The sequence below is a fragment of the Python bivittatus genome, unplaced genomic scaffold (genome assembly GCF_059951505.1).
Source record: "Python bivittatus isolate LINGU-HERP-01145 unplaced genomic scaffold, Pbiv_v1 ctg000330_np1212, whole genome shotgun sequence".
Classification (NCBI taxonomy): Eukaryota; Metazoa; Chordata; class Lepidosauria; order Squamata; family Pythonidae; genus Python; species Python bivittatus.
The window spans coordinates 36785922-36801447 of NW_028277058.1; the positions used below are offsets into that span (position 1 = coordinate 36785922).

Genomic DNA, 15526 nt, shown 5'->3' on the forward strand with positions numbered 1-15526 from the left:
CGGCACCGGTAATCCCGCCGCGCGAGCATTGTATCACTTCCTTCTACCCATCTCCTCGCGACATTTCATATGCTCACGTACGAAAGATTTGAAAGCCGCATGCGCAAAAGGTCCAGCAAGGCGCTTCGACGTACGTCCCTGCGAAAAGGAGATAAATAGCGCATGCGCGGCCTTTGTCTTTCCTTCTGCATTGGCTCGGAGAGAAAATGGTAGGTGGTTGAGTGGGGCCTGGAATATGTAATCTGTTGTCATCGCTTCAAGGGTGTCTCTCGCATGTAAGAAGCCAGGTTTTTCTTAAGATGTTTGATCAAAGGTACACCGATAAGTATTTCGGGAGTTCTTATGTCTTCATTTGATGAGAGACCCGGGCCTGTTGTTTCTAAAGGCGGAGTTGGCCTACTGAGAAATAGCTAGTTCTTTCTCACTTTAAACTCACCGAAATGAAGATTTAAATTAAGATATTCCTGTATGGAGGCTGGCTTGATTATCTGTGAAACCTGGCCTAATTCTGTAGGATGCAATGCAACGGCAGCTGTTCAAATTAGGGCCTATCTTACTGCTCAGAGCCACGTGGAAAGTGTGCCGCATGAATTAATTAATAAAGCCTTTGATTGCGGTGGTTTCTGGTTCACTGTATCTATCCCATCAATGGGTGGGGTGAGTATTGGTTATAGAGTAGTTGTATTAATGTTGTTTGCAATGGTGTGCCATGATGGGATATCGTTTGCATGGCCAAAGTTCCAATAAGGTACTTGCCTAAGTGTTAATTGAGTCAGTGTCCTTTAAAACGATGATGTACAATCCCTGTAGGGTGACCCTATGTTTCCTGCAATAGAGTTCAGCTTGTAGCACATGAGGAATATGTCTCAGCTTTGAATGTGATTATGGTTCTTCCTAAAGCTAAATGCATCATCATAGTATAAGAAGCTTCTTGTCTTCCTGAGGATGAGGGAAACAGACTTTATCAGAGAAGCGTGTGTATGCCTGTGCAATTCTTGTCTACTAGAAGCAAAGCATTCCAGACTCAAATGATGCTATTTAAAAGGACATAATTGATATGGGGAAAGCATAGTAAAGGCACCTTGGCCTTGTTTCTAGAGACATATTCCAAATAGGAATAATTTATAGGGGAGGTGATTCTTCTGAAATCATCTTTATAAAACTCTTATGTGATAACAGTCCTGGGAGCCTGCTGCTTCTATTGCTGTATTCCTCAAATCTTTAATTATTCTAGGGGAGGAGGATTTTAATGAGTGGAATAAGACCTTTTTTCTTATTCAGTGGAGGCTTATTTTTCCCTTGCAAGGGCTCCTTGATTTGGAATAATTTGTTCAAGGCTTTCTTAGTAAAAAAAATTTTTTTTTTTTAGTCCCACCGCAAATTTTCAGCTCCCAGGCATGGATCTTTGGGCTTTCTGCCTCGCAAGCGCAGTTCTCGCCATCGAGGAAAAGTGAAGAGTTTTCCTAAAGATGATCCTAGCCAGCCTATCCATCTCACTGCATTTCTTGGATACAAAGCAGGCATGACCCACATTGTCCGTGAAGTTGACAGGGTTGGGTCCAGTAAGTATTCCTTTATTCTGTGGATGGCAAGTAGTGGGAGGAAAGTGAAAGTAGTGTTTGCCACTAGTGCTTAAGGTGTATATGATTAAGATGTAACATCAAAATAGCTCACATTTTTCAGATGGGGACTGCAATTGGAGTATAGTTGCTTAGCCAGGCTAGTCACTGGGAAGTCTGACATGTTCTGTGTTCTCTTCCTGGTTGTGTAGAGGTTTGGCTTCTGTATAGGCATAAGAAAACTCCTTTTAATCCCCTTTGGGTTTCCCACAATAATCTTCGCTAAGGAGTTTAATTTAACTTGCAGAATTGAAGGACTAGATTACTTCTGGGTGTAGTCTTATGCATTTTCCATTAATTATAAGAAAACAGAACTTTGTGCTTTAAGGATAATTTCTGTAACATCTGATTCACAGAGGTGAACAAGAAAGAAGTTGTAGAAGCAGTTACTGTGGTGGAAACCCCTCCTATGGTCATTGTTGGGATTGTAGGCTATGTGCAAACTCCCCGTGGCCTTCGCACCTTCAAGACTGTGTTTGCTGAGCACATCAGTGATGAGTGCAAGCGTCGTTTCTACAAGAACTGGTATGATAACTGAACTTTCCTAGTTGGGAAAGTGCAAAGTTAATTAGACTCAGCTGTATGGTACTTCTGGGAGGGATTGAGCAATCTAGGTCTGGAACTGGAGCATTGAAAGCTATATTGAAGAGCTTGTTCCTGTTGAGATTTAGAGGTGAAACATACAGGATCTGTACACTACACATGATGATTTCCTCGACGGGCGGACATAAGGAATCGCTTTGGCGTTTGTTGCTGATTGTCGAGTACTGAGTGTAGTTTCCATCATCAGGGTGGTGTAGTTTAAGAATTTCTGACAGATTTTTTTTTACTTATAGTCTGGCAAATGTTAATGATAATTCAGGAAATTCTTTTCACTTGCCCATTTGGAGTCTCATATGAAGTGCAACTCCCACCTACACGTGTAAGGAACTTTATGTTAAAAAAGTAAACCTGACATGTAATATAAGGCAAGGTTATTTCAGTATATATTAATGTTCTTTGGTGTTTGCGGCAGCTCCGCTCAGCATTGGCAGCTTGGCCACTGTCTGATGAGCTCCAGGCTCCGCTTGCCAGTGGAAAAGGCTCCTTAGGAGCTGGCAATGAGCCAATTCAACCCCGGCGGTTTCTTCCACTCAGCCACCTCCCTGGGTGGGCTGATGAAGGGCTGTGCCAATCCCCCTCTGTGCTCTGCTCCTTGAAGGCATAAGTCCAAGAAGAAGGCCTTTACCAAGTACTGCAAGAAGTGGCAGGATGAGGAAGGCAAGAAGCAACTGGAGAAAGACTTCAGCAGCATGAAGAAGTATTGCCAGGTCATCAGGGTCATAGCCCACACTCAGGTTAGTGCTTACCTGTTTCCTGCTGCAAGTGGATTTGCAGGTACTGAAGTCTTGTCCAAGGAATTCCTCTTGTTACTGCTGTTGTTAAATTGTATGCTGCTTAACTCATAATATTACTAAATACTTTGTAAAGCATAAACAACACCATGTGTTCTAAGGAAGTAAATCTATTGTCATTGTGGCATTTTGTTATAAAATCTTATTTGACTTCCTTGAAGAGCTTCATTTTTGTTGAGTATTTCGCATGATCTGTTTAGTACTTGTTCTTTTGTTTGTTCTTCAGCTGGGTCTTGCTTCTAACCAATAAGCTGTTTATAGGTTTGAGAAAGGAAAAGTAGTTGGGGATGCTGGTGCATCTCTTTATTTTTGCTTTTTAGACCATACTCAAGGCCGTGTGTGCTATCAGCTATGAGAACAAACAATTTTCACCTTTGGACAATTTCATTGAAAATGTTAATCTGATGCAGGAAAAATTCACAGGTGGATAAAATTAAGCATCTTGTACAAGCCGTGTAATAATATTGCTTCTCTTGGTCCCTCAGATGCGTATGCTTCCACTCCGCCAAAAGAAATCTCACCTGATGGAGATCCAGGTGAATGGTGGCACTGTAGCTGAGAAGGTGGAATGGGCCCGTGGAAAGCTGGAGCAGCAGGTGCCTGTGTCCACTGTCTTTGGACAGGATGAAATGATAGATGTCATTGGAGTCACTAAGGGCAAGGGATATAAAGGTAACTTAGCTCATAGACAAAACTACGGTAGGGATGAAATCATTAAGGCTGGCTTTTCAAACCTATGTAGGTTTTTTGGGTTCCTTTTGATATTATGTTGCTTCGGGACAAGGAGAGTGTACTGTGCTTGCATTAAACAAGTGCTGCTCAGTGATGAGGTCATGGAATATGCACTGGGCACAGTGCCTGAGACCCATGAGGAGTTATTCCATGCTGCCTTCCTTCTGAGAGCAGCAGCATAATGAAGGATGGAAGCAGTGTGGTCAAAGATAACTACAAAGGCTTCCTGGGGAGTTTAGAACTTTCTTTTAGTACTTTCTCCTCAACGGACCAGTAATTAACAGAGTAACCTGACAAGTTCTCTGTTCTTATTCTTAGGAGTCACTAGCCGATGGCATACAAAAAAATTGCCCCGCAAAACACATAGGGGTCTCCGTAAAGTAGCCTGCATTGGTGCATGGCATCCTGCTCGTGTGGCCTTCTCTGTGGCTCGTGCTGGTCAGAAGGGTTACCATCACCGTACCGAAATCAATAAAAAGGTAAGGAGTGTGCTTTACAGTTTGCAGCCTTGGGCTGGTGCCTACCCAGGTTGAAGCATTATTTCCACAGTCCCTTGGCATTGGCTGTACTTGCTGAGGTTAGTATGAATTGATCCCAAACATCATGAGGGCATCAGATTACTTCTACTTTAAAAGCTTCAATTTGGTTTAGGAGAATACAGGTATATTGACTGGGTTTGGATTCATAACTTGGAAAGACATAAGACAGCTGACTTAGGTTAAACTGCTAAATGAAGAGTTGCAATCCAGGGTCACTATTGGCATCAGAAAGAAGGACCAAAGTGCTCATAGTTAAACTGCTATAGAAGAAATGTAATTCTACATAATGAAATTATGTACACATGTTTTAGTAAAGTTTGGCTAATGTCAAATCTTTGGTGGCAACTGGCAGAAAAATATTTTACCTAGTAAAGTCCTATAGATGTTAATCAGAAGTCCACAAATGTTAATAAAACTTTTAGCTGTGTTTTTGTTGCAGTTGTCACTCAGCATTTGCTGACGGGTATAGAGTACTTGGAACAAATGTATAGTTTTTTATCTATGTGTGTTAAATAATGAGCATGTATTGTTCTTCAGAAACTATTTCCGTATTGGTGAACCTCTTTGCCATTTATTGATCACTTAGATCTACAAGATTGGCCAAGGTTACCAGATCAAAGATGGCAAGTTAATCAAAAATAATGCTTCGACAGAATATGATCAATCTGACAAGAGCATTAACCCTCTGGTGAGTTGTGTTTAAAAGCTGGAAATTAAGCAGACTTGAGTGTTAGAAGTGGGGTAATGACTTTCTAGGAGCGCCAAATGCTGTTCAATTCCTTTAGTTCTAATTGCACTATAGTTTTTACGATCCTTTTCTTTTTCATATAACATTTTGGCAGTTTTTGTTTGATCATTATCTGACCTGAATTCTGGATTCTGTTTGGGTTGGATAAACCTTCTAATCATTGAGTCTCTGGTAGAACTCCTACTGGGAATAAGGGGAACTGGCTTAACTAAGTACAGTGGAACCTCGGTTAATTTGTTCCGTGACTCTGGTCGCGACCCGAAGCAAATTTTCCCATAAGGTTCAATGTAATTACCATTAATCCGTTCTGGCGTGGAGGACAGGGAGGCGGCTATTGCTTGGAGGGAGAGTCCCCCTCCCTATGACCATGAGTCAGGGGCGGAAAAATGGCCGCGGATCACGTGTCAGGGGTGGAAAAATGGCCGTGGACCACGTGTTGGGCGGAAAATGGCCGCGGACCACGTGTCACAGGTGGGAAAATGGCCGCGGATCGGGTCACGGGAGGGAAAATGGCCGTGGATCCTGTTTGTAACCCGAGGCGGAGTTCGCAAACTGAAGCAAAATTTTGCGGCCGGAGCTGGTCGTCACCCGAAAAGTTCGTGAACAGAAGCGTTCGTAACCTGAGGTTCCACTGTATTAGAAACAGCTTTAAATATTGCTTCCTTGCCATACAGGGTGGGTTTGTCCATTATGGTGAAGTGACCAATGATTTCATCATGTTGAAAGGATGTGTTGTTGGGACCAAGAAGAGAGTTCTCACTCTGCGCAAGGTGAGTGTTTCAAGGGCATTCTTGATGACACTGAAGTTCCTCTGCTTCCTTGTCCAGAAAGCAGTCAGTTTTTTCAGCAAGTGTTGTATAATCTGCAGAAATATCCCCTAGACAGCCAGTAACTGACCTGCAGTTATGTAATTTAACCATAATTTGTCTGCCATAAATCACACAAAAACCCAGCAGATTTAAATATAGAAGCATTTGCATGCTCCTAATTTCTTGTAGGTTTATGATGTGAGTTCATTCCTCTTGCACTAGGGTTGAAGGAGTGTTCAGATTGCATTGAGCAGTTGCTATATAGCTTGCATGTGGTACCATATAATCTAGTTCTCTCTAACCTGGACCCCTGCATTCCCCATAACATACAGCCAGGAGCTATGCTAGTTGGAATTCTGGAAGCTGTAGCCAACAGTTGGAGGGCTTTAAGATCTGGAGGGCTGATGTGTTCAGTGAAAGCTGTGAGGTTTGCTGTAACAATAGCTATGAATTTTGAATGGGGGCTAATGAGATTTCCAAATTGACCGCTAGTCAGTTTCTTTCTAATCCATTCCACTTTCCTGCGTAGTCCTTGCTTGTGCAGACCAAACGTCGGGCCCTGGAGAAGATTGTCCTGAAGTTTATTGATACCACTTCCAAATTTGGCCATGGCCGATTCCAGACAGCAGAGGAGAAGAAAGCTTTCATGGTGAGAGTTACTTCCTTTAATGTGTTACCTTAGATAATGCTTTTTGTGCCTTGTGTTACTGTATCTGCAGCATAAGAATTAGTTCCACAATGTGCAGAAATAATGGAGTAACTGTCCAGGCATAATCAAGGCTTGCATAATATTGATTACTTAGATAAGTTGAGATGCCAAAATTCTGCTTTCAGCAATGGTAAGGACTTAATATAGATTGGAAGCCATAACATTATTCTGGCCAAAAGTACCTGGCATAGATGTCTCATATGGCTTTCCTACCATGAGTTGTGACAAGAGGAAGGAAGTGATTCTACACTTGAAAACTCAACTCTATACAGTTATACCTGCTTCAGGTTTTCCGTTACTTTTGTATTTTGTAAGTCATAGGAGACACGTTACCTTTCTATTTGTTGACACCTACTTTTTCTCTGAATGCTTTCCATAGTTTTCATAGCAGTATCAGAATTGGGTGCTGTACATATACTTACCATGCTCACTCTCACGTTAAGTTTCTGTATACTAGGTGTAAAATTATGAGTTTCTTCTTTTAAAGTTCTGACACTCAGATTCCATTTGGAGGAGCCTGCATGAGGTTTGAGATCTTAAATGGGGGTTGACTTGGTCCAATTCCCAAAGCAAATTTCTTCTCTTTGCTTTACATGGCATAGTTAGAATATTGGAGGTGTAAATGTATTAATCTTGCTATGTAAATGTAGCTGCTCAGGAAGTTTTTACAGCACTTCAGTGTGCTTAAAAATCTCCACAGCCAACATACCTTACACCTAATTCGCTAGCCATGTGACTAAGACTTCAAACAGTGCTATATTGAGTGTCCAGTAGGTGGCAGCAGACTCTTACTAATTGCTATCCAGTGGAGTATTCTGTTTTCTGCCTCTCTTGAAAAAGAAAGGAAAAACCCCACCTATAATATCCTTGCTAATATCTGCTATGTAAATTGTAAATGTTTTTTCTTTTCAGGGACCACTCAAGAAAGATCGTATTGCCAAAGAGGAGACTGCTTAATGTCTGGCATATTATGTATTTGATCTGTAGTTTATAATAAAACTACAAATATAAGTTTTGGTTCTGCCTTGTGCTTATAGAATTGTTGCTATTATCGGTGTTTAATTAGGTTTTAATAGAATGCTTAACACCAGTAAGTATTGATCTATGTGGTCAATAGGCGTACTATCAAAGAAAAATAAATGAAGCCACTTTAGTGGCTAAAGGAGTAGTAAATATCTGATTCTGGAAGCTGTTGCTCTAAATTAATTTAAATTTCCAGAGTTTTGGAAAGCCTTTGTACACACTGGAGATATTTGCAGTTGGTCTTGACACCTTTTGTACATGAAGCACAATCTATTACATTTCATTAAGGAAGACTTTTGAAGCAGACATTTCATGTGTGATATCAGTTTATAGTTGTAAAGAAAGTTCTTCAGGAAGTATTGGTGGAGGCAAAGTGAATCCCCTCCCTGGCATGTTTCGTTTTTAATGTTGCAGAAGCTGTGACTCACCAAACCAAGACATTTCCATGGCAGTGTGTTACACTTCAGCATTGCCTAAATTAGTGATCTAAGAGATAACACTGATCTCTATCCTGTTTCACAAAGTATTGGTGATTCCTTTCCTTGAAAAGATGTCAAAACCTCAAATGACTTATTTTTGCATCTGGCAACTTCCATATTATGTTTTGTGGAATTCTGAGTAGGAATATCTCAAAAACAATCTAGCAGCTGAAAAGATGGATATGAATGTGTAGCCAGAGTTGAAAATTTAAGAATGTCTCTTCCAGCTGTGGCAATCTTGGTTGATCTCTAGAAGCTCTTGATATTTTAAAGGGAGATCACCAGGAAATCAAAGGTTATGGAGTGGACAGTAATGGCATTTCAGGAGAAGGTAATGGCAAATAATTGCTGTATTGTTGCCAAATAAAACATGGATGTAAACACCAGGAACTTAGTTTTGAGTTGAAGAAGGCTTTTCCCTTCCAGCCTTAAAATGCTGCAACTCGCGATGTGCAGAATTTTCAGTATACAAACTAGTTAATGAAACAATGAGGTAGCTTCAGCTGGACTATGGATTGGAATATGTATTTGGAATGAATGAGACTAAAATATGCATGTTATGGATAAGTGGTGTGGGTGGGAGATGCAGCTCAAAGGAAGAAAAATACAAGTTCTGGATAAAAGGGGCAGTGGCCAATGGAATAGGGTGTATTCATCTCTTGACTGCTTTATTTATTATGTGCCATCAAGTCATTGAGTCTTAGTGACCACATATAGGTTTTCTCCATGACGGTCTGTCCCTAACCTGGTCTTTCAGGTCTTCCAACAGTGCATTCATCACTGGTGTAATTGAGACCCTCTGCCTTGCTGCTGATCATCCTCTTTCCTTCTATCTTTCCCAGCATTAGAGCCTTCTCCAGAGAGCTGGGTCTTTACATAATGTGCCCAAAGTAGGATAATTTAAGCCTCATCATTTGTGCCTTGTGTGAGAATTTTGGGTTGAACCATTAGCTCTTACAACACAATAAAACATACTGTGTCCTGTCTTTGTTGAGCTCAATGGACTGACATTCTCTGCTTTTGTTGGAAAAAAATACTGAAGCCATGGGATGAGCAGCTGTCTTTCAAGGTGAGGTGGGGATGATAGGTATTCCAAATCAATGAGATGACATGGTGTGAATTTTTTAACTTGCCGTGCCTGCTCTTGATGGGTATGTGGATTTGGCATTAATACAAGTTCTCTTGAGGGTTTCAGGAAAAGGGTTGTTAATGTGAGGCTGGAAAGGGATACAAAACCATTGCATTGACTCATCAATCCACACATTATTCCCAGGAGTGGTTGTCCAACAAAAATCACTCCAAGGATAAAATGTAAAATACACTGGGATATCACAGAGAATTCCAGGGTAATGGCAAAGGCCCATTTGCATTTTCTGAAGTCAACGTTAAGAAAACATTGAACAAGAGTAGAATGGGGTGGGGGGAGAATATGAAGGAGGAAACTTGTGCTTTTCAGGAATCACATTGCTGCCTGTCATATATTTGCTAAAGACCATCTTGATGGTTCAGTGTGCTTTCAGAATAACATTCTGTGGACCTTTTGGCATTGATAAGTTGGAGAAAATGAAACCCATCCCAATCATGAAGCATGGTGATGAGAATGGTTTGGAGCAGGTTTGTGGCCTCAGCTCATAATCATTGAGAATGGATTCTAGGTTTTACCAGCAAATTCTACTGAAGGATGTCAAGGTGTCTTGTGGATTGAAGCTAAAAAGTTAGGCAACACAACAGTGATCCATAAATCTGCAATAGAATGATTGAAGCAGAAGACATTTTGTGTATGGGAATGGTGGAGTCAAAGCCCTGACTTCCAACTAATTGAAACTTTGTGGGGTGTCCTGAAGTTCAAGTTCATGCAAGATAGCCCAACAACATCAAGGTGAAATGGTTTTATAAAGAGGAATAGGTCAAACTACCTCCAAGGCAATATGCAGGAGTTTGAGGTCGTTTACTGTTAAAGGAGATACCATCAATTACTAAGTCAAAAGCTTCAGATAATTTTTCCAGCAAAGACAATGTTGATTCATGTTCAGTATAGCCATGACACTGCACTGTTTAACTAGAATTTCCATATTCTATTACAACTTGTGCTCAGATGACACTGTAGGTCACAGTACTGTAGCATTATTGGTAGTCCTAAAGAATTCACAAACTTTCACCACTGTATGACGATTAGTGTATTATGATTGGAAAGACTGATGCTGAAGGGGAGGAATAGAAAGACACAGTGGATGGGAAATGTGAGTAAACCAAAGGAATTTCCACCAACATGATGCAGTGATTCTGGGAATATATTGTTATGTGATGTACACAAACTTCATTCAAGATTTTTATAGAATGGATGCAGAAGACCAAGCTGGTTGAATATGCAAGTGTATGTTTAAATACCCAAAGTTCAGCTATCCTTTGCTCTCATTTCAACAGTTACATTGCAAGTTATTGACCAGCTCTAATAGTCCTATCCTCAGCTTAAAAGGAGAGGGGTACAGGAGGGATTGGGGTGAATAGAAAATATTCATTGTACTATGAGCTTGCAGTTAGAATAATCACTGAAAAACCATTCATCATGGAAAGTATTGTTTTTATATGGCAGAAGCTAATGCAAACCTCACAGTTCCATCAGTAATCGTAAGTCATATACTACCATAGTCCTTCCAGTAAAGCATGAACTTCAGTCTTGATGCCTTCATAATTTCCATGGCAAGTTTAAAGCACTGGAACAAGATCTCTTAAACTACAGATTGAGGTCATGTTGAAAAATATGTACATAAAGTCCCTGAACTAGCACAACTATGAATTCACAGCATATCTGAAGGTGCTATGTAGTACATTGAGCCATCACTTCCAATTTGTACAATATACAGTGCATGCTAAAAAGCATTTCTCATCTATTATCCTAGTTTCATACTAATAATTTAAGGTTGGCTGATATTCCTAATTTCTGCAGGAGGGACGTTTTACATTTTGCTCAGCTACTGTAAGGAGATGGCATGGTCAAAATGTTATGGATACATGGGGGTGATATAGTCCTAAACAATAATTTAATAGAGCTTTTGAATTATAATTGCTTGATGTGTTGGAAAAATGGAACAAAGTTTCATGTGGAAGTCTAGCAGTCATAAATAGAATTTGAGTATTTAAATCTTTACAACCTTAAAAATATTCTACATTGCATACTTGTACTTGACAACCAACTTTGTAACAAGTGTTTGATAGGATCAGTGCAACCTACCATCTTAACTTTGAGCAGCTAGCTATCTTAGGGGTCAAAAAGTAGATTGTGCTATCTTTCTCTTTCCTCTTTGACACTTTACAACATATCCCCATCCCCAACAATTGGCACCTGAAGTTCCTGACTCACTTTACCAAACAATAGGGAGCCTTGCAAGCCATATAATTTATTAGATACATATTGTTTTTCCTTCAGAAGTTCAAGATGGCACACAGAATGCTCTTTCCTCTCATTTTGCCCCACAATAACATTCTGAGAGCGTGCGACTGGCTGAGAATCACCCAATGAATTTCCATGGCTATGGTGGACTTGAACTTGGGTTTCCGCTGTGCCAGCCCAATGCCTCAACCACTATAGTCGCTGCTTCTGTTCATGTGGCACACTAAGCCATAAACTAGCCAACTACATTTTAATCTAATGTGTTATGCAGTTAATTTTCAGTTCAGTCTACTGCACAGATCCAGAAAATGAGATTGAGTAAACAACCCAACAAGCTTTCTTCTCATCCCGAGAGGGAAACTGTCTTATTTATTTGCTTGTTGAAAAAACATATATCTATGCCAATGTCCCAATCTGGACACAGAATGGGTTTGGAGGGCACATCATCTCTGGCAAAGAGTTGACCTGCAGGCCAATAAAACAAGTAAACTGCAAGATCAGTGCACAAAGTAGAGCGCACTCTCTTGAAATCTTTGACAAAAGCATATAAATGTCTGAAATGTATACATCACCAACAGGCTTCAGATCTGAACTGCCATGGAATACATTAAATTTTGTCCTTGCCCATTCTCTGGGTTTCTGGGCTCAGCTTTTCTGCAGAATGTGCAAAACAGAGACTGCAACTGAACCCAAAGGCAAGACTGGCTAGTTTAAGAGAAACTGTTATCCAGCACATTTGGCAGGATCAATTGGTTGAGGAAGTTGGCCTAGCAATGTTCCTACAGAAGATGTCCTTGAAGACACCAGTGCTGTTGCTGAGTGAGTGGGCCAGTAGGTGGTGGTCTCTCTTTGCTCTCTCAGATCCGTGGAATGATTTCCCTGCTTTCTATTCCTGCAGTGAAGGCTGCATCCTGTGTTTAGGAGACCATCTCCAGAGCAACGGGTAACAATTGAGTGATGTCACAGGGCAGGCCTTTGCCATGGGCTCTGTCTGGAAAAGGCTTGGCTGTCAGCAAAATGACCTCTTTCAAAGTCTCTCAGATCAGAATCTTAGACAAAGGAAACAGAAGGCACATTTTAAAATACAATTTTAGACATTACTTTTATATAGAATTCTTCCCTTTGTATGCTTTTATAGTATGAATGCTTTTGAATAAGAAAAAAACATATAGCCTCTGAAGGTCAAATTGCATGATTGGTGGTTTTGCCCACATTACGTATTTATTCAGAAACAAGAACTGCTTCATCTGCTCTTTCCTTACATTGTGTCTGGAACCTATTTTCCTCAAAGGAATTTTAAGGTGCTCTTACTTCAGGAAGGCAGTACCTTGAGGAGAGCAGTGTCTCTTCATTTTTCTTACCACAGCCTTCTAAAGTAGGTTGAAGGATGCAGCCTCCACTCTGGTATGCTTCATATGTGATTTAGACACAGATTTCCTGGTAAGTGAAGTCAGAGCATCAATCTGTTCCACCTGGCCTTTGAAATTATGGAAGGCGCAGGCCCAGTTCATCTGGAGCCGTGTTTTTCAAACTTGACAACTTGAAGATGTGTGGACTTCAACTTCCAGAATTCCCCAGCCAGCATGCTGAAGTCCACACATCTTCAAGTTGCCAAGTTTGAGAAACACTGATCTGGAGGTTGCCAGATTGGGGATAGCTGCACTTACACCCCAGTCTTAAGCTGTAGCAGGAGGCAGCATCTAACCAACCTTGGCTGATCTCAAAAAGCTGGTTAGTATTTAGACGAGAGAACACAAGGAAATCTCAGGCTATAGGCTAGACTAGAGAGTAAAAGAAAAAAGCCTGGAAGATGCAGGCTAAACCACTTCTGTAACGCTGCCAAAGTTGTATTGATGCATCCAAAAAATCAGTGGAAGTTGATCTTGACTTGGGTCTTTTGTTTTTAACAACCTCATATAAGAACACTACTGGTTATTTAGTAAGATACTTCTCTAACCTTTGAGAAAAAGGTACGTAGTCCCCGGGTTAAGAACATCCAGTTTACAGATGACAGTTAAGAATGGAGCCTATTGTAGCAAAATTCAAGTTACACAATGGTTCGAGTTAATTACACAATACTATTTATACAGTATTATACAATAATACTGTTCTGGCTTACATACAAATTCGACTTAAGGATGGACCTTGGGAATGGAACTCCTTCTTAAACTGGGGATTACCTATAATGAAAACAATATTTTAAAAAATGCTTGCAGGACCATAGTAATGATCATTAGTTCACAAGTTATGTTAAGCCATAAAGCTGACTTAATGGTGAACACACTGTTGATTCTACTTGTGAGTGAATAAAATAAACCATCAAGTTTAGTGTGACATGCAAATCACATTAAATATATACAGTACATGTTGGAAACAACATGCTCAGAAGAAGCCATAAAGCAAAGCCTTTAAACTTAAATTTCCAGGTAGATGAGGCCAAAATCCCTTATCCTTATGTCATGTTAATTTGACTAATGTGAAGATACTATGTCAATTAAATCCACTTGTGAACAGCGCCAATGGGTATGAGCAGGAGTCTTTGCTGCATCCTTGCAACACATCCTGAACAGAGATGTCTGTTCCTCCTTTTACAATTCTTGGTAGACATAGCTTTAGTTAAGAATAGAGCTACTTTCCAGAAAATTGTCTAATCTAGGAGTGGGCAATACACGCCCTTTATAGACAGTTTATGGAGTCTTTGGCAGGCCTCCTCCCCTGTTTTCAGTACTTGATTTTGATTCTCTTAGGATTTTCAAAAATATTCCTCTCTACTTATACAATCTGCTACTTAGCTAATTGGCTGGGAAGCTGAATAGTATGGAAAGAGGGCTAGTAATTTGCCAATACAGTTTAATTTTTCTATTTATGTTTAGAGACAGAGATGAGTGACAGGGAGGGATTCTGAGGAGATAGGAATCATGGAAATTTCCTCCCTTGATTATGTGCCATCCAAATTGCTGTTGACTCTTAGCGACCACATGGAGGATCTGTCCCCAACCTGGTTCTTCAGATCTTCCAACAGTGCACACATCATAATTGAGTCCATTCACCTTGCTGCTAGTCATCCTCTTCTTCTTTTTCTTCTGTTTTTTCCAGCATTATAGTTTTCTCCAGAGAGTAAAGTCTTCACATAATATGTCAAGCATGATAACTGGAGTCTTGAGGAGAACTGGGTTGATTTGTTCAAAGATCCATTTATTTATCCATGTGATTTTTTTGGTAAGAAATATAGGAGTGGTTTACCACTGCCTTCTCCCATGCAGTACAAAATGATGCCTTTGCTGTTGTCACTAAAGTGATCTTCTGCCTCCAGCATTTTCTTATATCACTGCTGCCCAGTATAAGTGCTGGCTTGCTTTAACAGGGTAGCTGGGGTGACTTTCATGCCATAGGTGATTCTGCTGTTATTATATATTCTTGGCATATACTCCTAGTGTTCTTCACTCATCCCTCCCAGGACCCCACTCCTCCCCCTGCCATGATGAGACAGCACAGCAGGACTTGGGGGTGGGTGGGTGGAATTTCCTCTCTGCATATCTATTAGTATTAGAGAAAGGATTAACAAAAAATATGGTGAGCAGGAAACCAACTGATTTTGGGGTGGGGGGAGGAGGGTTGAGTTCATTCAGATTGGAGGGTGAGTTAAACCTTACTCTCTTATATTCTCAATGAGTATGATAGAAAAGGGTACCTTAATATGGTAGATGTGACTATATGGTAGTCATGAAAATAATATACTAGAATGCATATTAGGGACAAAAAGTGCAACAAAATGTTATGCTTAAAAGTACAACAATATAAATTCAAATTTCAGTGTAAACTTAAGCTTTCTTGGGTTTTGAAAAGCAATTCTCATTTGTCAAAATGAGAAGCTGAGAAAGTATGAAGGGAACATGTTCACAATAATGAAACATGGAGAAGAACCAAAGTGGACAGATTTACTCCTCTGTAGCTCTAGAGAGTCATATTTCAAAGGATTCAGAGAACAGGCAAAAGCTTCCTAGCCTAATTCACCCACAAAGCTACTAGGTGAGTTTAGGCTCTGGAATTAATTAATATACATGGAAATTGTTTTCAGCTGAT

The 15526-nt window shown here is 40.3% G+C and overlaps 1 protein-coding gene, 1 long non-coding RNA gene and 2 other non-coding genes across 12 annotated transcripts in view; 3 read left to right on the forward strand and 1 right to left on the reverse strand.

Moving 5' to 3' along the window:
* The first annotated feature begins 70 nt into the window (after positions 1–70).
* On the forward strand, positions 71–7561 carry RPL3 (ribosomal protein L3). The gene is made up of 10 exons (XM_007419995.4): positions 71–209; positions 1370–1562; positions 1976–2144; positions 2821–2956; positions 3499–3685; positions 4064–4224; positions 4871–4972; positions 5707–5802; positions 6371–6490; positions 7463–7561. Exons 1-10 carry the CDS (start codon positions 207–209, stop codon positions 7505–7507), a joined length of 1212 nt encoding a protein of 403 aa, XP_007420057.1. The 5' UTR covers positions 71–206; the 3' UTR covers positions 7508–7561.
* On the forward strand, positions 2771–2820 carry LOC112542517 (small nucleolar RNA U82P). Its single transcript, XR_003086250.1, has one exon. It is a non-coding gene; the product is annotated as a small nucleolar RNA U82P (small nucleolar RNA).
* LOC112542510 (small nucleolar RNA U83B) lies at positions 3828–3920 on the forward strand. The gene has a single exon (XR_003086247.1). It is a non-coding gene; the product is annotated as a small nucleolar RNA U83B (small nucleolar RNA).
* Positions 7562–10602: 3041 nt separating the features above from the next.
* LOC112543232 (uncharacterized) overlaps positions 10603–15526 on the reverse strand; it is a 71534-nt gene continuing 66610 nt past the window's right edge. For 6 of the 9 annotated variants that reach the window (XR_015796186.1, XR_015796183.1, XR_015796181.1 and 3 more), the window contains one exon: positions 10604–13623. This is a non-coding gene — a long non-coding RNA (uncharacterized LOC112543232). Of the gene's footprint in view, positions 14981–15526 lie in introns of all 9 variants that reach the window. The other 3 variants (XR_015796187.1, XR_015796188.1, XR_015796184.1) reach the window with 3 other exon arrangements.

What these genes read in the sequence shown, in the direction of transcription:
- RPL3 (XM_007419995.4), top strand. An exon ending in CGTCGTTTCTACAAGAACTG is followed by an intron (nt 2,145 to 2,820) that starts GTATGATAACTG and finishes TGCTCCTTGAAG; the next exon opens with GCATAAGTCCAAGAAGAAGG. An exon ending in ACAAGAGCATTAACCCTCTG is followed by an intron (nt 4,973 to 5,706) that starts GTGAGTTGTGTT and finishes CTTGCCATACAG; the next exon opens with GGTGGGTTTGTCCATTATGG.